The 24,128-nt window shown below is 39.5% G+C and overlaps 1 protein-coding gene across 3 annotated transcripts in view; it reads right to left on the bottom strand.

Moving 5' to 3' along the window:
- The window catches only part of LOC120515544 (zinc finger protein 236-like), a 170,054-nt gene extending 147,052 nt beyond the window's left edge, over nucleotides 1-23,002 (bottom strand). For 2 of the 3 annotated variants that reach the window (XM_039736606.1, XM_039736607.1), the window contains exon 1: nucleotides 22,929-23,002. In XM_039736606.1, coding sequence (XP_039592540.1) covers nucleotides 22,929-22,980 — 52 coding nt within the window. In that variant the 5' untranslated portion in view covers nucleotides 22,981-23,002. Of the gene's footprint in view, nucleotides 1-22,856; nucleotides 22,893-22,928 lie in introns of those variants that run through there. The other variant, XM_039736608.1, reaches the window with a different exon arrangement.
- Between the last annotated feature and the right edge of the window lie 1,126 nt (nucleotides 23,003-24,128).

Raw genomic sequence — 24,128 nt, 5'->3', positions numbered from 1 at the left:
ATGATTTTTTCAACTCACTTTCATATTTAAACTGGCTTCTCGAGTTGGATCATTTACTGTTATTCCAAGATAATCTGGTGCAGATGTTTTGTTTTTCTTAGAAGTTTAGAAAAGATCAAGGAGTATAATAAGTATTTATACACTTAAGAATTGTATGCTACTTCTTTTTAAATACTTGTGCAGGAGCCAGAAGATAATTTAATTCAGTTTATTATTCGTTAGGTGCTTTAAATGAGTGCAGAGCACTTTAGTAAAATGCCAGTGAAAATTTTACAAATTGCTAAATACAGAAACAGTACACAAAAAGTAATGATCTCTATATATAATCTTCATTTGGATCTTGATCTTTGCTTGTCCGTGAATGAATTAGAAGAAGCAGCACGAGATGGCAGTAGAGAGACAGCTAACACATAGACATTGCATTAAGAATCTCCTCCAGGCTTATACTACTGAAGACTGTAGTACGCCAGTCACACCTCAAAACACAGACATTCAAACTAAACTAATTGTTGTGCTTTAAATTAACTAAAGAGATCTTCATTTAGATCTTGATCTTTGTTTGTCTGTGAATTCCACGCATGCGTAGACCACCTTCCAGTTTAGTACGTTGTTGTTACTCATGGATGTCAACAATGTGCCGGAATAACGAAAGGGGTGGTGGACAGTGTTACGCTGGTTAGCTCCGGAGGCCTGGTTAGAGAATGAGATTGCCGAAGATAAAAGGTATGTGCCTACGTAACATATGAATGAAAGAAAGACAGTGGATAAAATGAATGGCAACGTAACAGCACGTTCCGGAAATTATTATTGTTACGTTGTAGCCGGCGAGTGCTGCGCGTCTCACAGTTGTACCGTGGCTTGCTCACATGTCAGTGACGTGATCCCTATTTATGCTTTAAAGAGCCTGGATACCTATGTGTCCCCCTTTTATAACCATTGCTCCGTGTATATTGCCTTACTCTTACCTGCGAGACTGGAGAAAGGTTGAGAAAACATCGCGAGAGGAAATGATAGGGTCGTGAAAAAGAGATGGACTGTGAACGGACAGAAGCAGAAATGCTCGTACACCACCACATAATTACGATTCGGACAGTGATTCCGAGTAGGCCGTTCCTATCGAATCAATGTCCAAAGGTTTTCTTTTGTAATTTTGTTTCCCTTATAAAAAATCATAAAATGCTGTGCGACGAAGGGCCCAGTTCACGACTGGCAGCCGCGTTTAAACAGGGAGGCCTTCAAAGACAACTTTAACACGCGCAACGTAGTTGGGCGCACATGGCTAGTACATTATAATAAAAATACAAATATAAATGAACTACTCTTTGATTAACAAAAGCCACACAGAGCATTATTTTTTCAGAAACACATGAACTACCATTGCAACAGTAGGGCAAATCAACTAAAACGTGAAGCAAACACAGCTGTACCAGTAAAACATACAGGTGCTCTTAATTTTTTGGGTTTAAAACATAACAGGCACTGATAAAAACCCTTGAATACATAAATCTTGCACAACTATTTCTTTGTGTAAGGAGGTTTAGACAGAGCTGCTTTACTGTCCATTCATCTTAATAGTTTTGACCTAAACTGGACTCTGCAAGTTCGCATCCTTAAAATACAAGTAAAAATCAGAAGTGGTCACCCATAGACTTTCTCGTATACTCAGATATGGGGATGGATATTTGAAGAGTAAACCGCAAGACAATCGTTATAATTTTATGTTATGTACATTAAAGAAACATCAACAACAAATCAAATTAATAATATACTGAACAATTATTATAAAAGTAAAGTTGAATAAATCAGACTCTGCAGCTGCATGAATAAAAGGTAAAGTACCACTTCCAATTAGCAGAAATAGTCCAAAAGTTAACAGAAATCTACGTTGTGTACCTGATAATTGTATGTAAAATTTGGTTGAACCAAGTGAAAGCGTACTCAAGTTATTGTGTTTACGCACACACACACACACACAGACATAATTACAAAACTGGTGTTTTCGAACTCAGGGAGGTCTAAAATGCTTAGATTGATCAAAATTTCGAAATGGAATTTTTGGACGATTACAATACTTTCCCTATATTTCGTATACGAGAAAGTAAAAAAAGAAAAAATATGTTCATGCTTTAAATATCTCACTTTGTTAGTGGGCTATGCATCTTTGAAGCAATTGCCTTAAAACCTGCTAGCAAATTAAAATAAGTAGTAGTCAGTCAGTCATATTCCAACCCGCTATATCCTAACACAGGGTCACGGGGGTCTGCTGGAGCCAATCCCAGCCAGCAAAGGGCGCAAGGCAGGAACAAACCCCAGGCAGGGTGCCAGCCCACCACAGGTAAGTGGTAGTATATTAATATAATCCTGAGCTCACATGAAAGAGCACGCCAAAGCCAAGTACTTTTTCTCGTTTGGGCTCCAAGTTTACATAGTTCTCATAGTCCCAATGCAGTTCCATTTCAAGCACATAAATGTTTCTGTATAAATTTCTAAACTCTGCTTTATTTTTCAACACTTACCAATTCTGGCACACAAAATGAATACGAAAGTGGAGAACTTCAGAACATGAAGCTTGTCAACGCATACAAAGGACAAGTCTTATTCTGACAGCTTTGTGGTCATTGTCATTGTGATATGGTTTTATGTACAGTATATATGAAGATAAGCAGTATGGTGTTGAACAAAGCAACAAAAACAGCTTTTTACAATTTAGCAACATTCACTTCTTTTGTCACTCTTTCTTTCTTCTGTCAGCAGGGCATAAATACGAGTTTCCTGATGCAATGTGTCTACATGAAGCTCTAAAGAGAAAACAGATTCATGAAAGAGATAAGAAGGAAGTCATGCATGCTCACACTGGCAAGCTTTCAGCTCTCAGAGTTTGTAGCATACAGCTGGCTTTCTGGTCCAAAAACATTGAGTTTCTGTCAAGAGGGCAATTATTTTAAAATAAATAAATAAATAACACGGCAAACAAATCACTACTATACATTCTAGCTGTAGCTGCATTCTGGAAATTTTAATGACAATGAAATAATAATTTGAAACTGAATGCGCAACCAGTGGAGATAACTGCTTCCAGCCAAAGTTGCTTTGAATTCTCTTCTTTTCTGTGGAGTGCCTTTAAATGGACTTATCAGATTGTGCTTTACTTTATGGCCTGGAGAGTAGCTAACAGCATGTATATTACAAAGTGCATGAAGTGCATGTCTGCCTTTTCCTGTCATCCTGACATATGCTTTTGTTGTCAAGACAGTAAACCTTCATTCATCTTATAGTAGTCGTAGCTTCACTAGTTTCTTTTTTGTTTATAACATTTTTACTGAATTTATTAAAATCAAATAACATTGCATACAAGCAAGTCAAATTTTACAAAACTTGATTTGAATCAAATCAACCCCCATCCATGAGAAAGACAGCTAGGCCAATAGAGTAAAACTTTAATAGTAGGAAAAGTAGATAGATAGATAGATAGATAGATAGATAGATAGATAGATAGATAGATAGATAGATAGATAGATAGATAGATAGATAGATAGATAAGATAGATAGATAGATAGATAGGATCTGTTAGATCCTAATTTTAGATAGCTTAGACAGAATAAAAAAGAGAAGAGGATCTAGTTTCCTGCAATTTTAAAGCTTATTCTAAAATTAGATCCTGCTAGGCTTTAAAAAAAAAATTTGCACGGATTCTCCAAGTAAGAATTTGATTTATTTCCATCCATCCATCCATTTTCCAACCCGCTGAATCCGAACACCCGGTCACGGGGGTCTGCTGGAGCCAATCCCAGCCAACATGGGGCACAAGGCAGGAACCAATCCTGGGCAGGGTGCCAACCCACCGCAGGACACACACAAACACACCCACACACTAGGGCCAATTTAGAATCGCCAGTCCACCTAACCTGCATGTCTTTGGACTGTGGGAGGAAACCGGAGCGCCCGGAGGAAACCCACACAGACACGGGGAGAACATGCAAACTCCACGCAGGGAGGACCCGGGAAGTGAACCCAGGTCTCCTAACTGCAAAGCAGCAGCGCTACCACTGCGCGACCGTGCCGCCCTTGATTTATTTCAAATTTAAAATAATATATAACATCAGTTACCCACTGGCTTAAAAGAGGCAGGTTAGGATTTTTCCAGTTAAGCAAAATAAGTCAATGTGCCAATAATAAGGTAAAGGCAAATAGAGTTTGTTCGTCCTTCCCCACTTTAAGCCCCTCTGTGAGCCCACCAAACACAGCTGTTAGGAGGGATTGTGACACCAAGGCTGTCTGAAAGGCATTTAAAGATTTTGATCCAGAATGTTGTTAATTTAGTGCAGGCCCAAAACATGTGGCCCAGTGAGGCTGGAGCTCGATTGCACCGTTCGCAGGTTGGATCTTGCCCTGGAAACATTTTGGACAATTTTAAATGAGACAGATGCGCTCGATTGATGATTTTAATTTGAATAATTGTATGCTTTGCACTTATGGAGCTCAAGTGAATTCTGTGCATCGCTGCCTTCCACTCCTTTTCTGAGGTGTTGAGTGAGAGATGCTTTTCCCACTGTACTCTTGGATCTTTGAAAGGGAGGGAGTGTAAACTGTTTTTGTATATTGCAGAGATGCTGTCTGAGTCCCCAAGGCTGATCAATATTTCTTCCATAATAGAGGTAGGTGGGAGGTGAGGGAAATTGGGCAGGTTTTGTTTAGCAAAGTTTCTAATTTGGAGGTAGTGAAAGAAATGTGTTGCTGGAAAGTTAAATTTGCAGTGTAATTGTTCGTAGGATGTGATGCCGTTGACGATGTACAGGTCTTTTAAGTGATTTAATCCCAAATGTTTTCCAGACATTAAAAACTGAGTACGTTTGAGAGGGTGGAAAGAGGTGGTTATCGTGCAGAGGTGTCACAGATAAAAGCTTCTCTGTCTTGAAGTACTTCCTACATTGGTTCCATATTCTAAGCGAGTGAAGCACAATTGGGTTGTTAGTGTATTGGCGAATATGCTAACGCTAATTTCTTTTTAAGAGTGCCTGAAATTTAATTGGCCACAAAGACAAGAAGTTAAAAAAAAAACTTGAAACGTGTTTTAAATTTAAAGATTAAAAAGCAGGAGACTGTAATGAATTTTCAGGAAATCAAATAACAGAGAGAAAATTGTAGATTTTTTTTCCTTTTCATTCATCCCTTTTGTGTGCTACATTTTTTGCATAGTATGTGGTATGGTTTATCAGACAAGGACTGGAGTGGAGGATACAATTCTCTTATTCTCATATGGAAAAAGCTGGCAGCACTGTGAGGATTATGTTTTTTGATTTCTCCAGTACCTTCAATACCACCCAGCCAACCCTGTTAAGGGGTAAACTCAAGAGATATATGCAATTGGATGAGCCTGTGGTTTCCTGCATAATGGATTATCTGTCCATCAAACCACGGTTTGTGAAATTCAAGGACTGCATGAGCAACACTGGAGCACCACAAGGAGCAGTCGTGTCTCCTTTTCTCTTCACTCTGTACCCCTCCGCCCATAAATATAACAGCAGGGTCATGTCATTTGCAGAAATTCTCAAAGGATTCTGCACTTGTGGGTTGTACTGAGAAGGGGATTTAGACAGAGGAGTGGAGTCAGGTGGAGAACTTTGTTTCTTGGTGTAAAGAGAATCATCTGCAACTTAACATCAGCAAAACCAAGGAACTGGTGACTGACGTTCGCCACACCAAAGAGCCTCTACGACCAGTCAATATTCAGGGAGTGGATGCTGACGGGGTGCATTGCTACAAGTACTTAGGGGTCCACATCAGTGATGGCAATCTTGTTGTGCCCCACACTAATCTACAGTCCATGAGTGACAGCAAGGCCTTCAGCTGTATAGCGCCTAGACTCTGGAATGACCTACCGAAATTAATCGGTTCAGCGGACTCCATGAATTCTTTTAAAAAAACAACTTAAAACTCATTTGTTCAGGAAGGCTTTTAGCTCTACTTGACTTTATTACCCTTCTCTGAGTTTACCTCTCTGTCACGATACTCATGTAACCTGTATGTGTGTGTGCTAGGCCACCAATTCTGTTGTCCGTTATGCTATTTTTTCTCTGAATTCACTGTCATTATCTTCTTTATTTATATATTTGGTTTGTACAATGCTATATACTGTATACTCTACCATTGTTTCTTATATTCTGTAAGTGCCTTAAGCATGGGAAAGGCGCTATATGAATAAAATGCATTATTATTATTACTATTATTATGGGCTGGCTCTCAGAACACAGAAAAACTATATACGAAAGGGCAGAGCAGACTCTTCTTCCTTAGCAGACTGCATTCCTTTAATGTAGGACGTGACATCCTTCACATCTTCTACAACTTTGTGATTGTGGTGTGATGAAACATCACATCAAGAGAGGCCCACCAAATGAACAACCTAATTAAAAGGGCAGGATCAGTTTTGGGACACACTCTGTCTGGACCCTTTGCAGGTAGCAGAGAAGGAAAGAATGAACACAAACCTGAGTGCCATTATAAGCAATGCTGCACATCCTCTCTCTTGACACACCAACACTGAGGAGTTTCAGCCAATGAATCATTCAGCAGGAGTGTGTCAAGAAATGCGACCGGAGCTCCTTTATACCAACAGCAATATGAATGCATAATGCCTCACTGGGACTGAGACTGCCAAGTCAGAAGTTTTCATTTCTTCCTTTTTAGTCATTCATAGTGTGTGTGTGTGTGTGTGTGTGTGTGTGTGTGTACATTTATTTATCTATTTATGTATTTACTTATTTAAAGAGCTTATGTAAAAAAGCTAAATTTTCTCCAGGGGACAAATAAAGATCTATCTATGCTTATATTTATTTTATTGTTTATTCATTATGATGATGTGTAACTAACAGATTTGATAGGAATGGTAATGATACAGACAAATGAAATATAACAAACACCATGAAATACAAAGAGTTTAATTCAACCTCAGAGCAGTCCAATTAATACTTGTTAACGTGGGTATAACTCGTCATATGACATGGATAACTGTAGGCTGGATCTGGGAGTATGTCACTCCTCCTAGTTTGATTTTTACTTTTGAAATCAACAGACCAAAACCAGGATGAAATGTCAATGAAAGAATAGAGCAGAGGTAGCACAGTTAAAGATGCTAAGATTTGCATTGGGTGTGACGAGGATGGACAGGATTAGGAATGAGGACATTAGAGGGTCAGCTCAGGTTGGACGGTTAGGAGACAAAGTCGGAGAGGCGAGATTGCGTTGGTTTGGACATGTGCAGGGGAGAGATGCTGGGTATATTGGGAGAACGATACTAAGGATAGAGCTGCCAGGCAAGAGGAAAAGAGGAAGGCCTAAGAGAAGGTTTATGGATGTGGTGAGAGAGGACATGCAGGTGATGGGTGTAACAGAACAAGATGCAGAAGACAGAAAGATATGGGAGAAGATGATCCGCTGTGGCGACCCCTAATGGGAGCAGCCGAAAGAAGAAGAAGAAGATTTAGTATTTATCAATGACAAAATTGTCAAAAAAAATTGTATCTAAGTTGCAATAAAACAGTCAAAAAAATGGTCAATGACATTCAGAAAAGCCATTGGCACAAAATTTTTAAAGGCTGCACCATAAGGTACAGATTTATATTAGTACAACCCCCAAACAAATGGTTTATGCTTAAAATTAAAGAGTCCTGGATCAAAGTCAGTCAGTCAGTCAGTCATTACCATCCATCCATTTTCTAACCCGCTGAATCCGAACACAGGGTCATGGGGGTCTGCTGCTGGAGCCAATCCCAGCCAGCACAGGGCACAAGGCAGGAACAAACCTGAAACTCTCCCTGGTTTAATGAAAATACTCGAGCTCTTAAATTAGAATGTCGAAAACTGGAGCACAGATGGAGAACAACAAAGCTACATGTCTTTCAAATTGCATGGACAGAGAGTGTTAAAAAATATAAAAAAGCCCTCTTTAAAGCTCGCTCAGAATACTATTCTACATTAATAGATAGCAATAATAAAAATCCTCGGGTACTGTTTAGCACAGTGGCTACATTAACAAATGGCAATTCAGATCAACAGTGCAAAATACCAACAGATATTAGCAGTACAGACTTTATGAACTTCTTCAATGAGAAAATTAAAAATATAAGATCCCAGATCTCAGCATCACAATACAAACCAAATACTAGCTTAGCAGACCCTGCCACACATTGCATTCAGCACTTTAGTAATTTTAATCCTGTAACTCACCAGGAAGTCTTAACTTTAATTACTAAAATGAAGCCCACTACTTGTTCCCTAGATCCAGTGCCAACAAAATTAGTAATAAGTGCAATGGATGTTCTTGCAGCGCCTATTCTAACCATTATCAATGGTTCATTACTGCATGGCACCGTACCTGATGCACTAAAGGTGTCACTCATTAAACCATTACTTAAAAAGTCAGACCTAGACCCACACATACTTAATAATTATAGGCCTATTTCAAATTTACCATTTCTCTCTAAAATACTAGAAAAAGTAGTTGCCAGTCAGCTTTAGTCACACCTTACGCATTACAATTTATTTGAGAAATTCCAGTCTGGCTTTCGCACTGGTCATAGTACAGAAACTGCACTAACACAGGTTGTAAATGACATTCTGATATCCTCTGATGAAGGAAACTCCTCTGTAATTATGTTGTTGGACTTAAGTGTAGCATTTGACACCATTGACCATTCTATTTTACTATGGAGGAATATTTCGGACAAAATGAAATAAATAAATAAATGCGTAAATAAATAAAAGTACTGTGAAATGTGAGTATAAATAAATAAATGTGTCATGAAATGACAGCCTTAATAAATAAATATGTCATGAAATGAGAGCATAAATAAATAAATGTGTCACGAAATATGTTTTTCGTTGCTTATTTATTTATTTCATTTTGTCCGTAACATTCCTGCAAACCGTCATGAAATACGGCTTGAAATAAAACTGTCACTTTCACTCGTCAAAGTTGAGAGGGTGGGCTCTAACACGCCCTCTAGTTACTGATTGGTGAATCGATAGCACTAGAATTAATTAGAAAAATGCTTACTACTGCCGATGAAATGGATTCTGCCGAAGATATTACGTATTTCAGAGAGAGAATTGAAGATTAATCGGAAGAAATTACAATGTTGGCGGCCCTTTTAGACTCCGATATGGATGAAACTGTTTTTGAAATTATCGAAGAACAGGTGGAACAGACTCTACTACACTCCAGTTCAGGTGATGCAGTACCCTGCTCTGGACGTCCATCCTTTGACATTCCAGCTGAGTCAATAGAACACCTTCTGTTATGCGGTTTAAAAGTACAACAGATTGCAGATCTGTATGATGTATCAGAGAAGACGATCACAAGACGAATGAGCCAGTTTGATATACGGTAAGCTGCAACGGCTGTATTAGTTTAGGTACTTGTACATGGAATGCCCAAAGCAGCTCCACCTAATATTTTGAACTGAACAACTTTACCACTGATCAGAGCTGTACAGTTGTTTGAAAAAGTAGCTGCGAATATGCAACTGACTTTCTACTCGTAAAACAAGGGTCAAATACTCAGTTCTAAAAGGGCCGCCAACATTGTAATTTCTTCCAAAAAATCTTCAATTCTCTCTCTGAAATACGTAATATCTTTGGCAGAATCCATTTAATCGGCAGTAGTAAGCATTTTTCTAATTAATTCTTGTGCTATCGATTCACCAATCAGTAACGGGGCTTACAGGCCCCGTGCTCGCTTGGTTTAGTTCTTATTTATCAAATCGATACCAATATGTACAGAAATGTGCTGACAGGACTCCATCATTATACACAGAAGTTCAATATGGTGTCCCGCAGGGCTCAGTACTGGGACCTTTACTGTTTTCACTTTACATGCTTCCACTGGGATCTACATTAGGAAACATAATGTTAATTTTCACTCGTATGCAGATGACACCCAGTTATACCTTTCATTTACACCAAGTGAAGTTTCTCCGATGTTGTCTTTAATTAGTTGTGCTAGTGAATTAAAGGAATGGATGAATGAGAACTGCTTGTCTTTAAATACAGATAAAACAGAGATGTTAATTGTTGGAGGGAATGACACTGATCACAGCAATATTTTGTTGTCATTTAACTCAGTTGGAATCCCAATTAATTTAACTGAATCAGCCCGCAATCTAGGAGATATCTTTGATTCTAGCATGTCATTTAAAGCACATATTACAAAGTCGTCCAAAACATGTTTCTTCCATCTTAAAAATGTTAGGAAATTAAGGCGCTTTCTAAATAAACAGGATTCGGAGAAATTAATTCATGCATTTATTTCTAGTAGGATTGACTACTTCAATGCGGTGTTCACTGGCTGTTCAAACTGTTCTTTATACAGCCTCCAGTTAATCCAAAATACGGCTGCAAGAATTATTACAAGAACAAGAAAATACGAACATATAACTCCAGTTCTTAAATCCTTACACTGGCTCCCGGGTTAAGTTTAGGGCAGATTTCAAAATCCTCCTTTTAACATATACACTGTGTGCACAATTATTAGGCAAGTGAGTATTTTGACCATATCATCATTTTTAATGCGTATATTCCAACTCCAAGCTGTATTAACTTGAATGCTTATTGGATTTAAGCACGTCAGGTGATGTGTATTTGTGTAATGAGGGAGGGTGTGGCCTAAGGAGATCAACACCCTATATCAAGGTGTGCAGAATTATTAGGCAGCTAGTTTTCCTCGGGCAAAATGGGCCAAAAAAGAGATTTAACTGACTCTGAAAAGTCAAAAATTGTAAAAAGTCTTTCAGAGGGATGCAGCACTTTTGGAATTGCTAAGATATTGGTGTGTGATCACAGAACCATCAAACATTTTGTTGCAAATAGTCAACAGGGACTCAAGAAACGTGTTGAGAACAAAAGACGCAAATTAGCTGCCAAAGATTTGAGAAGAATCAAACGTGAAGCTACCAGGAACCCATTATCCTCCAGTACTTTCATATTCCAGAGCTGCAACCTACCTGGAGTGCCCAGAAGTACAAGGTGTTCAGTGCTCAAAGACATGGCCAAGGTAAGGAGGGCTGAAACCCAACCACCACTGAACAAGAAACATAAGTTGAAACGTCAAAACTGGGCCAAGAAACATCTGAAGACAGATTTTTTTCAAAGGTTTTATGGACCGATGAGATGAGAGTGACTCTTGATGGACCAGATGGATGGACCTGTGGATCAGTAATGGGCACAGAGCTCCACTCCAACGTGGAGGTGGGGTACTGGTATGAGCTGGTATTTTTAAAGATGAGCTAGTTGGACCTTTTTGCATTGAAGACGAACTCAAAATCAACTCCCAAACCTACTGCCAGTTTTTCGAAGACACTTTCAAACAGATCAAACAGTGATACAGGAAAAAGACCATGATTTTTATGCAGGCCAATGCTCCATCACTTGCATCGAAGTTCTCCACTGCGTGGCCAGCCAGTAAAGGCCTTAAAGATGAAGGAATAATGACATGGCCCCCCCTTCCTCATCTGACCTAAACCCTATCGAGAACTTGTGGGCACTTCTTAAACGCTAGATTTACGGGGGAGAAAAACAATACACCTCTCTGAAGAGTGTCTGGGAGGCTGTAGTCACTGCTCCACAAAAAGCTGATCGTCAACAGATCAAGAAACTGACAGACTCCATGAATGGAAAGGCTTATGACTGTTATTGGAAAGAAGGGTGGCTATATTGGTCATTGATTGATTGATTTTTTTTTAAATGTCAGAGATGTTTATTTGTAAATTTTGAGGTGTTTGTTTATTATTCTCACTATAACAGATGAAAATAAACAAGTGAGATGGGAAAATTTTCATTTTTCCTTTAGTTGCATAATAAATCTGCACACTAATAGTTGCCTAATAATTGTGCGCACATATGTATTCCCCTGATGATGTTCACACTCACATTTCTGTTGTGAAACATTCAGGTTTCAGGTTTATTAACATTTTGGATTGACTGATAGCACTGTGTTTGTTCCATATTAAAATTAATCCTCAAAAATACAACTTGCCTAATAATTCTGCACTCCCTGTAAAGTATTAAATGGCTGAGGTCCGGCTTACTTGTCTGAACTTATCATGACTTACAAACCAGAGCGCACATTAAGATCTCAAGATACCGGTCTGCTTAGGATTTCAAGGATTAATAAAATAACAGTGGGAGGTCGAGCTTTTAGTTACAGGGCCCCTAAACTGTGGAATGGTCTTCCTGCTTCCATAAGAGATGCCCCTTCAGTCTCAGCCTTTAAATCCCAGCTGAAGACTCACTACTTCAGTTTAGCATATCCTGACTAGAGCTGCTGATTAACTTTACAGACTGCATCTCTGTTGTTAGTCATTAGCACTAAAACATAAATAACATGATAATTATATTTGAATACTAACCCTCACCTATTCTGTTTCTGTTCTCGGTACCCAAATGTGGCAATTGGTGCCACGGCCCACCTGCCAAGTTGTTTGCCTGCCTATGGTAAAGTCATCCCTGATGGAGGATCACAGGAATCATGGGAATGAGGGGTCCTTTCATCGGAGCAACGTTTCAGCCATGGAATGGCCAAATGGGAGGCAGCTTGATGGATGAAGTCTCCAGAACTCTAAAAATATCCTAATCTTATTATGTGATATCATCTACTGTTAAATTCTGCTCCGTACTTCTAAAATTTTTATTATTATGCTGTATTAAGGATTTGTTCTGTTCTGTGTATTGTGTTGTATTGACCCCCTTCTTTTAACACCCACTGCACGCCCAACCTACCTGGAAAGGGGTCTCTCTTTGAACTGCCTTTCCCGAGGTTTCTTCCATTTTCCCTACAAGGTTTTTTTGGGGAGTTTTTCCTTGTCTTCTCAGAGAGTCAAGGCTGGGGGGCTGTCAAGAGGCAGGGCCTGTTAAAGCCCATTGCGGCACTTTCTGTGTGATTTTGGGCTATACAAAAATAAACTGTATTGTACTGTATTGTAAACCCTGGACAGGGTGTCAGCCCACCTCAGGACACACACACACACACACACACACACCAAGCACAATTTAGGATGGCCAATGCACCTAACCTGCATGTCTTTGGACTGTGGGAGGAAACTCATGCAGACATGAGGAGAACATGGGAAGACCTGAGAAGCGAACTCAGGTCTCCTTACTGTAAGGCAGCAGCACTACCCACTGCGCCACCCTCTCGGATCAAAGTGTTAATCGATATATATATATATATATATATATATATATGTGTGTGTGTCAATGTATGTGTGCAGGTATGTATGTTCCAGCATCATTTCCGAAAGGCTGGAGCGATTTTGATGAAACTTGGTACATGTTTCTCATTGGTCGACTAAAAACACTGTAGGGTGAAATCAGACCTAATCCACCCCCTTTCTGGGTAGGGTAGGGTGTTGGTCGTTGAAATGGACAGATGAATGAACAAATGAAAATCGGCCACAAACAAACCTTGGTGACTTTTTCAGTTTATCAGTGAATGTGATAGTGTGCATTTCGGTTGCGACTTGCTTGTTTAGTAACATTTTTGTTTGCATTTCATAAGGCATGTGTTTGATAAAGTGGTTAGTTCTTTATCACTTTAGTTTAGCTATTCTTATACTTCGCTATTTTAATGAAGTGCTTCATTTGTTTTGATAAGAAAAAGACTAGGCAACGCCGGGTAATCAGCTAGTAATTTATAAGACAAAGAAACATAGTGGGTGTTGTGTGTGTCACAACTTAGCTGTGTGTGGCCACTTCTACAAGAGGATCACTTCTCTTTAACACTGACGTACAGTATCTAATGGCTCAACAAGTAACAGAAATGGCTTCAGCAACAAGGTAAAAACATTTTTGGCTGTGAACAAGAAAACAACACACCACTTGCTTATCCTCATTTAAAAGACAAATCACCCACAATAAAATCCTAAAACAAGCAAGGATATTACAGAGAACTGGTAACACTTGCCATTTTAAACTGCTGGCTGAAATCCCAACAGCCATTTATGTCCCTTGTTGCAAAGGAGGCAGGACACAAACCTCAAGCACAAAGAACACCTGGAAATGGCAACAATGGGAATTTGTAAAAACCGTTAATGAGAAGCCAAGCAAAATGACCCCTTTTATTGGCTAACTAGAAAGATTGCAATATGCTAGCTTTCGAGGCAACTCAGGCCCCTTTTTCAGTCAAGATGTAAATGTGATATAGATGTATGTCTTGCCTGAAGAAGGCGACCGAGTTGCCTCGAAAGCTAGCATATTTCAATCTTTCTAGTTAGCCAATAAAAGGGGTCATTTTGCTTGGCTTCTCACCACATCCATAATGGCTAACACGGTGCAACACCCTAGTACTTAAAACCGTTAAGAAGAACAAGCCGAGAGTCTGCTGATGTCACAGGGTCACCGATTTAGTGCAGCGATTGCCGTGACCCTGTAGTTAGGATATAACGGGTTGGATAATGGATGGATGGATAGATGGATTATTTCCAAAGGATTTGCATCCACCTAGTAAGTCTTACAGGATTCGGTTTACTTTGATTTTTCCCCTTAATTCTCATATCAAACGGGGGAACAGAAAACAAAATGTGGTGCCATTGTAAAATGTTACAGCATATATGTATTCGGAAATGCTTCAGAATAACGTGTGACATATTATATGTTTGTCTTAAATTCTGTTTTTAACCTCAAATCTGCACTGTTTAGGTGCTCAACGAAATAACAGAAATTGTGACTTCAAAATTCACAATACGTATGGAGGGCACTGTATAGCATGTCATAATCCTTTGATAACAGTCGGCTGTACATAAATGTAAAACAATGCAACGTATAATTAGAACTAAAATGAACAAAACCTTGCAGGATCAAATCAATAACATTTTAGAAAAAGCATTTTAATTGAGGATGCAGATTCTCTCCCCTCTTTTTTTCTCTATTTATTTGTATTCATTTATTAATTAATCCATTTACTTATTTTCACTAGTTTAAAGTTCTACTCTGCTGGTCTAACTCTCTTTCTCAGTTGGGGTGGATTTTTTTTAACCTAGATTTGTAAAACTTGACTTATTTGTATGGAATGTTATTTGATTTTAATAAAATCATCCATCCATCCATCCATTATCCAACCCGCTATATCCCAACTACAGGGTCACGGGGGTCTGCTGGAGCCAATCCCAGCCAACACAGGGCGCAAGGCAGGAAACAAACTGCCCACCGCAGGGCACATACACCAAGCACACTCTAGGGACAATTTAAAATTGCAAATGACATTCACAAAAGCCATTGGCACACATTTTTTAAAGGCTGCACCATAAAGTACAGATTTATATTAGTACGTACAACCCCCAAACAAATGGTTTATGCTTAAAAGTAAAGAGTCCTGGATCAAAGTCAGTCAGTCAGTCATTACCTAACTCGCTATATCCTAACACAGGGTCATGGGGATCTGCTCCTGGAGCCAATCCCAGCCAGCACAGGGCACAAGGCAGGAACAAACCCCGGGCAGAGCGTCAGACACACACACACACCAAGCACACACTAAGGACAATTTAGGATGGCCAATGCACCTAACCTGCATGGTTTTGGACTGTAGGAGGAAACCCACGCAGACACGGGGAGAACATGCAAACTCCACACATGGTGGACCCGGGAAACAAACCTTACTGCGAGGCAGCAATACTACCACTGCGCCACCCCTAATAAAATCAATAAAATACAAAAAAAAAAAAAAACTGCAAAAAAAACAAAATTAATTATTCAGGCAAATGTAAGATTACAATTGTGAGGATGCAAAACAAAGAGTTTGTTCTTTTATAATTATTTATTAATTATTCTATTGTTTGCCTTCGTATTTGATTTCTTATTAAAGCGTGTCTGAGTGTAGAAATCATAAACCCGCATGTCTTTTTCCATCCATCCATTCTCCAACCCGCTGAATCCGATCACAGGGTCACGGGGGTCTGCTGGAGCCAATCCCAACCAACACAGGGCACAAGGCAGGAACCAATCCCGGACAGGGTGCCGACCCACCACAGGACACACACAAACACATCAGGCACACACACTAGGGCCAATTTAGAATCTCCAATCCACCTAACCTGCATGTCTTTGGACTGTGGGAGGAAACCCACACAGACACGGGGAGAACATACAAACTCCACGCAGGGAGGACCCGGGAAGTGAACCTGGGTCTCCTAACAGCGAGGCAGCGGCATTACCCACTGTGCCACCCCTAATAAAATCAATACAAAAAAGAACTGCAAAAAAATCAAAATTAATTATTCAGGCAAAATGTAGGATTACAATTGTGAGCACGCAAAGCAAAGAGTTTATTCTTTAATAATTATTTATTAATTATTGTATTGTTTGCCTTCGCATTTGTCTTCTTATTAAAGTGTGTCTGAGTGTAGAAATCATAAACCCGCATGTCTTTTTCCATACCAAAAACTGTAAGCCTACTTTTGCCTAACCGTGTATTGTTGTATAATATCTTCATGGGACCTCAAGAGCTGCAAATTATATTGCAGTGGTCACTTCAAAACTCATATGCGTAAATTAATATTATTGTACTTTGTATTGTATTGTATTGTATTGTAACGTACAGAGAAAGAGGATGAAAACTAATCAAGGCTCAAGTCAAGTGTATTCACACCAGGTCTCCTTACTGTGAGGCATCAGCGCTATCACTGTGCCGCCTATGAGTAAATCAATCCATCTTTATTTTATACTTTTCCAATAACAACATGAACTGTGACAAGGCTCTTTACATGGCTAATGTGATCATAATTTCAAATTTAAAACACATAACCCTACAGCAGGGATGCATTGTCACAGTCTCTCTGTACAACCTGCTGACAAACCAAACTCCCACACACATGGGGTAAATGATAAAATATCCTCAATAACATTGTACATTTTTACACTGTTGGCATGAGTGAGCTTTGTTGGTCTGAGCTGATGCAACACAAGTCCAAACAGGTTTAGCTATTTGTTAACGTGCTATACTGCGAACAGGGTTCCTCCCTTTACTAAATAAGGGTAGTGTGATGTGACCCTGTTCTTGAGGGCTGAAGGTGTATCAGAAGCTGAGCTTCAACACAGTTTCAAAACATTTTGCCTCACTGAAGATTTTACAGACCTACAGAAATGATTAAGAATCCCTGCTGAAATGTCACAGATAAAAAACAACCCAGTCGCCTGTCCACATCCATTACTAGGGACAAAACTGAACGTACGCAAGACAAGATTCTGAGGATAAAGATGTTTGACTGTTGTATTAAATGTGAAAACTATGTCAAAAAATATTTTTACTGAAATGTAAGCACTTCAAGCCCAGTGAATAAGCTGAAATGGCACAAAGGTAAGCAGTAAACTGCCAGATGTTGAAAAGAAAAATCCTACAGGTGTCCCTGCTTTGGTTGATTACTTACACACCCCTTGTCTGCTTAAAATCAGTGTTGGAACAGACTGTTATAATATATGTACTCAAATACTATTGGGATAGTATTGTTGTTATAATGGTGAAAAAGGGTCATAACTGGCTGACTGTCTTCCTTTGTTAATTGCCTTTTTCTCCCCATCATGATAGCAATCTTCTTCTTCTTTCAGCTGCTCCTGTTAGGGGTTGCCACAGCAGATCATCTGTCCGCATATTGATTTGGCAATATTTTACACCGGATGCCCTTCCTATCGTAACCCTCCCCATTTATCTGGGCTTGGGCCAGGCACGAAGAAACACACTGGTTTGTGCATCCATTTGCTTCAGAGTGTGTAACAGGGAAAAATTCAAAATCTCAAATAGAAACCAGGATATGTTCAACGTTTTACAAAATCAATTAGAAAAATGTATTTTTAATGGTGGAGGTCATTTGAAATCAGCTAAATAAGCTGCATCAATAACCAATTTTTGGAATACTTCATTCCTTAACTGGTGGTATGGGCCAAATGTATAAGTTTAGTGACCTTTCAAACTATTCTTTCAAAAATCATCATATCCTCGCATTCAAAGAATTTCTCTCTCTCACCTTTACTAACTTTTACAGCAGAGGACCTCAGTTACATTCCTGCATGTCCACAATGGCTGCAGGCTTCCATTCCAGCTAGTTTTGTAATTGGAAACCAGGCTGAGCAGATAATGAAACTTGGCAATTAATTTAATGGCTTGTTACGTGTTCCATTCTTCCAAGACAAATCTTTACCGCACTACAGACTTTTCATTTTCTGAGAACATAACCCATATGTTTTATGGTCTAGACATTATTTGTACCTCTTGGACCTTCCCTTCTATTTCATTTATTTCAAAACATTAACATAGATACCACCTAGTGCATGTACGCATGTTTAAATGGAAGAACGTTAGCTGGAGAGCTGAGGGTTCCTTTGTCGTTTATCACCTCATTATTAACTGATGGCTGGTGAAGAAAACAAGCAGCAAGTAAAACATAAAAGAAGTTTAAAACTAAAATAGGCAATTAAGGATTTTTAGTCATAGCAAGAAAGTTATTTATATCTATTTATCTATCTATATATACAGTGGGTACGGAAAATATTCAGACCCCCTTCAATTTTTCACTCTGTTATATTGCAGCCATTTGCTAAAATCATTTAAATTAATTTTTTCCCTCATTAATGTACACACAGCACCCCATATTGACAGACAAAAAAAAAGAATTTTTGAAATTGTTGCAGATTTATTAAAAAAGAAAAACTGAAATATCACATGGTCCTAAGTATTCAGACCCTTTGCTCAGTATTTAGTAGAAGCAACCTTTTGAGCTAATACAGCCAGGAGTCTTCTTGGGAAAGATGCAACAAGTTTTTCACACCTGGATTTGGGGATCCTCTGCCATTCCTCCTTGCAGATCCTCTCCAGTTCTGTCAGGTTGGATGGTAAACGTTGGTGGACAGCCATTTTTAGGTCTCTCCAGAAAGTCAGGGCTCTGGCTGGGCCATTCAAGAACAGTCACAGAGTTGTTGTGAAGCCACTTCTTCGTTATTTTAGCTGTGTGCTTAGGGTCATTATCTCGTTGGAAGGTAAACCTTCGGCCCAGGCTGAGGTCCTTAGCACTCTGGAGAAGGTTTTTGTCCAGGATATCCCTGTACTTGGCCACATTCATCTTTCCCTCAATTGTAATCAGTCATCCTGTCCCTGCAGCTAAAAAACACCCCCACAGCATGATGCTGCCATCGATCTCATCAGACAAGAGAATCTTATTTCTCACCATCTCAGAGTCCTTCAGGTGTCTTTTAGGAAACTACAAGATAGAACTTTTTGGCCTTAATTCTAAGCGGTATGTGTGAAGACAACCAGGCACTGCTCATCACTTGTCCAATACAGTCCCCACAGTGAAGCATGGCGGTGGCAGCATCATGCTGTGGGGGTGTTTTTCAGCTGCAGGGACAGGACGACTGGTTGCATTCGAGGGAAAGATGAATGCGCAAGTACACGGATATCCTGGACAAAAACCTTCTCCAGAGTGCTAAGGACCTCAGACTGGGCCAAGGTTTACCTTCCAACAAGACAATGACCCTAAGCACACAGCTAAAATAACGAAGAAGTGGCTTCACAACAACTCTGTGACTGTTCACGTAAGGTCCAGCCAGAGCCCTGACTTAAACCCGACTGAGCATCTCTGGAGAGACCTAAAAATGACTGTCCACCAACGTTTACCATCAAACCTGGCAGAACTGGAGAGGATCTGCAAGGAGGAATGGCAGAGGATCCCCAAATCCAGGTGTGAAAAACTTGTTGCATCTTTTCCAAGAAGACTCATGGCTGTATGAGCTCAAAAGGGGGCTTCTACTAAATACTGAGCAAAGGGTCTGAATATTTAGGACCATGAGATATTTCAGTTTTTCTTTTTTAATAAATCTGCAACAATTTCAAAAATTCTTTTTTTGTCTGTCAATATGGGGTGCTGTGTTTACATTAATGAGGGGAAAAATTAATTTAAATGATTTTAGCAAATGGCTGCAATATAACAAAGAGTGAAAAATTGAAGGGTCTGAATCTGAATATATTATATGTCTATACCTCTCTCTACTGTATATATATATATATATCTATATCTCTATATTATATATATATCTATATATATATATATATCTATATCTATATATATATATATATATATATATATATATATATATATATATATATACATATATATATATATACATACACACACACACACACAAGGGACGTTCAAAAAGTTTCCACACTTTTTTCTTAACTCTATTAAGAATTTCAAAAACAAATTACATCACTTTTCTACATGGTCACCTTCCTTTGCAATTCGATTTTCCCAGCGTCACACCTATTTTTTACTGTCCAATTACCACTCCTCCCACCTTCACCGTTCCCAACGAAAATACAAAAGTGTGTATAGAGATATATATAATTTAGTTGTAGTTAACTTTCTTGTTATGACTCGCAATCCTTAACTGCCTGTTTTACTTTCAAACTGCATTTACATTTTGCTTGCTGCTTGTTTTCTTCACCAGCCATCAGTTAATAATGAGGTGATAAACGACAAAGGAACTCTCAGCTCTCCAGCTAACGTGATTCTATTGAAACTTGCGTACATGCACCAGGAAGTATCTGTATTAATGATCTCAAATAAATGAAAGAGAAGGGAAGCACCAAGGGTTACAAATCAGATCTGGACCACAAAACACATGGATTGTGCTCTCAGAAAATGAAAACTCCACAGTGTGATAAAGATTTGTTTTGGAAGAATGAAACACTAACAAGTATATATATTGCATTAGTAGTAAAGTATCTCTGCTCCCCATCTAAGATGGTTTGAAATCTAACTAATCAGCATACAGTAGACCTCAAAGTTAATATTTTCAGGGCAGTATGTCTGTTACATCTTGTTTTGTTACAGAATTCGTAAAAACGGTGCTAATGTTTGTGTTATGCCATCAGTTGGCTAGCAGAATAATTATCAACCAGACACTTATGCTTTTATTAAGGTGTGTAAACAGGTTCTAATTAAGAAATTGGTTAAAGTGAAAACCTGCAACTACTCTGTAGCCCTCCAGGATGTACTTGATGTGCCTTGGCTGACACTGTTTTCGGTGGCAGTGACAAAATTCAAGAATCTACTACTTTTGAATAATTATTGTTTAAGGGTCATGTCGCAGGTGGGTCCTGCTCCCTAGGTGCAACATGGGCTTCGTTAACAGTCAAAAGACACGCATGTTAGCTGGACTGCTAATGCTAAATTGGTGCTACTGTGTCTGCATTTTCACCCTGCAATGGATTGGCACCCAGTTTGGGGATTGTTCCTACCTTGCACACTATGCTTTCTGGAATAGCCCCCAGCTGTCCCACAACCCTGCTGTGAATAAGCGAGTTTGGAAAATGGATAGATGGGGTGTTGTTTTATCAATACAGTGATATTCATGTGAGAAATGTGCATGAAAGAAAACAATTCCTTTTTTTTTTCTTATATAATTATCATCGCTTCTATCTTCATAACTCAGTTTTAGCGGCTCTAGAAACCCTTATAAGAATCCTCACCTTCAGGCTTACACAGTACACATTTTATAATTTGGGTGCTCAGATTAAAAAGTTTCAAGAACACATGGATATAAACACATCAGAAAATGGAAGGCGAAAACCACAGACACTGCATCAATGTTTTGAAACATTTCAAGAAAAATAAGGGTGCACAAAAGTTAAATGATTTCAGGCTGTTCCTCCAATGTGGTGCTGAGGTGTCACCCATTGCACGGCTGCACACGGGTCCCAATCCGGGTGGTCTGTCATGTGGTGGGTGTGGTAATGCACTGTAATCAGCACAAGCTCTCTACCTCCTCCTTCCATATTCGAATTGATTGATGTGAAACAAGGCATCTGATGGCTGTGCCTGTGTAAAGTATGCATGTTCTCCCCATGTGTGTTAAATGGAGCAAATTCACAAAAGCCGTTTTTGGGTTATCCCAATTACCAGTTATGAATGAACACATTGTTTCAGGAATTTCAGCAATGTGCGATCTGTCTCGAAATTTTTAGAGATATACTCTGAAGGAACTGGAAAAAAAGTGTCCTTCTTAAAGATTTGGCCCAGCGTGTTTGTAATAAAAACCATCCATCTTCCAGCCCCCCATCATCCCGTAACATACCATGAAGGGCGATACGTTCAATGCAAGGTAAAGTTTTGAAAAGTTACTCATGTTTATTTATTCCTAGTATTCCAAACCTAGGATAAAAAAACAAGCGTATTTCTTTCAAAGGTTTCCAATGAGGGGGTTGCACTTGCTAGAATGTGAACCCCAAACATTTTTAAATTCCCACTCAAAATCCACCAATGGGTCGTTCCTGCACTCCGTTACCGGGGACGGGAGGTGACGATCAACTCCGGGCAAACATGCCTGCCTTCTTTTTAAGCCCATCTAGCCAGGCCTTCATTTACTTGCAAAGAATACTGGTATAAAAAAATATATGCCCCTTTTTAAAACGCATGTTACCTTTATGCGAATTTAGTAAACTGACCCTGCCCTCCGTCTAACTCGCAGTTTAAATACTCCCCGCACAACTTTGAGATAACAAGAAAAAAGAAACAAGCAACGTGTGTTCGCTTGTCCAAACACACACGAAAACAAAGCCACGCCGCTACAAATGTAAAACAACAAAAGAGAAGCGACTCCAGCAATAAGCGATCAAGCACCACTTTACAAAACACAACTCCGTAAAAACTGCTCCTGCTGCGGAATGAATAAGTAGAGCCAGAGAGAAATGTTAATATCATTCCGCCTCAATCACTCCTTCCGAACACAAAAGAAATGGACACCCAGAGCAACCATATCCGGGGACTATATACACGACATTCAAATGCTTTTATCTCCGCGACTGCTGCATCTACCTTGTCCCCAGCGCCACCGATCAAGAGCTCAGACAGCACTTTATTTATTCGTGATAGGTTTCTGCCGTTTACCCGTTTCGTCGTGGAGTTTGTCCTTCGCTTTGTGAGGTCGGCCCCGCGGCATAGTTCCAGGTTTCAGGGCGGGTGTACTGTGAACGATAGGGATTTCAAAATGGCGGCCTGCCCGCGCTCCCGACCAGCGAGACAGCGCTTCGAAACGAGGCTGACAGTGTGGAAGAGGGAGACATCTAGCGGCGATGCATTGTCGCGGCGCAGAGAGGTGCCTTCCCGTGTCCCGATCGTCGCACCTCCGCCCCGTTCCATCCAAAATAAATAAATACATAAAATAAAAGAAATAGACCAGGAGAAAAAGTTAAAAAGTTATTTTTAGTATTACGTCAATTGCATTAAGATCGGTAAATAGAATGACAAGGCAATATCAGCTTGAGCTAACTGTACAAACTTTTTTTGAATATATTTTGTGATAAATAAAATTTCTGACCATAAAGTAAAAAAATCTAAAATAACTGAAAAGCAAAATTAGTGTTCTTTATAGAATAATGAGTCAATTAGTTTGAGGAATATATAAATGGACTTGGGCTGGGTAGCCTTGTGGCACAGTGTTTAGCAAAGCTGACCCACAGATCCAGGGATTTGGGTTCCAGACAGATCATGGAGTCGGCATACTCTACTTGTCGCTGCACAGTTTTCTCTCAGGGTATTTTAATTTTCCCTCCATGACCATGAAATAAAAGAATCTAAAATAACTGAAAAGCAAAATTAGTGTTCTTTATAGGATAATGAGTCAATTAGTTTGAGGAATATATAAATCGACTGGGGCTGGGTAGCATTGTGGCACAGTGTTTAGCAAAGCTGGCCCACAGCTCCAGGGATTTGGGTTCCAGACAGATCATGGAGTCTACATACTCTCCTTTTCACCGCACAGGTTTCTCTCAGGGTATTTTGGTTTTCCTCCCCATCACAAAAATGTGCAGCTTATCATTTAATATTTTCAAACCCACATTATCCAGTTCAGAGGAGCAGAGTGCTGAAGCCAATCCCAGCAGTATTTGGTAGGCAAGGCTGGTGCCACCATTGATTCAAATTAGGGATTCACCTCGGGTGCAGATTTTGGGGGTGGGGTATTTGAACCCAGCCACATGGGTTAGCTACCGAACAGTTGGTTGGCGCACTAGTAAGCTTGGTCTAGGGTGCAAAATAGCTGAGTGCCAGCACTACTGGTAGGATATCATTTGGTATATACTCTTGACT

Source organism: Polypterus senegalus, chromosome 15 (assembly GCF_016835505.1).
Source record: "Polypterus senegalus isolate Bchr_013 chromosome 15, ASM1683550v1, whole genome shotgun sequence".
NCBI classification, from domain to species: domain Eukaryota; kingdom Metazoa; phylum Chordata; class Cladistia; order Polypteriformes; family Polypteridae; genus Polypterus; species Polypterus senegalus.
The sequence above is the reverse complement of the archived record's forward strand: the minus strand, read 5'-3'. Positions and strand labels throughout refer to the sequence as shown.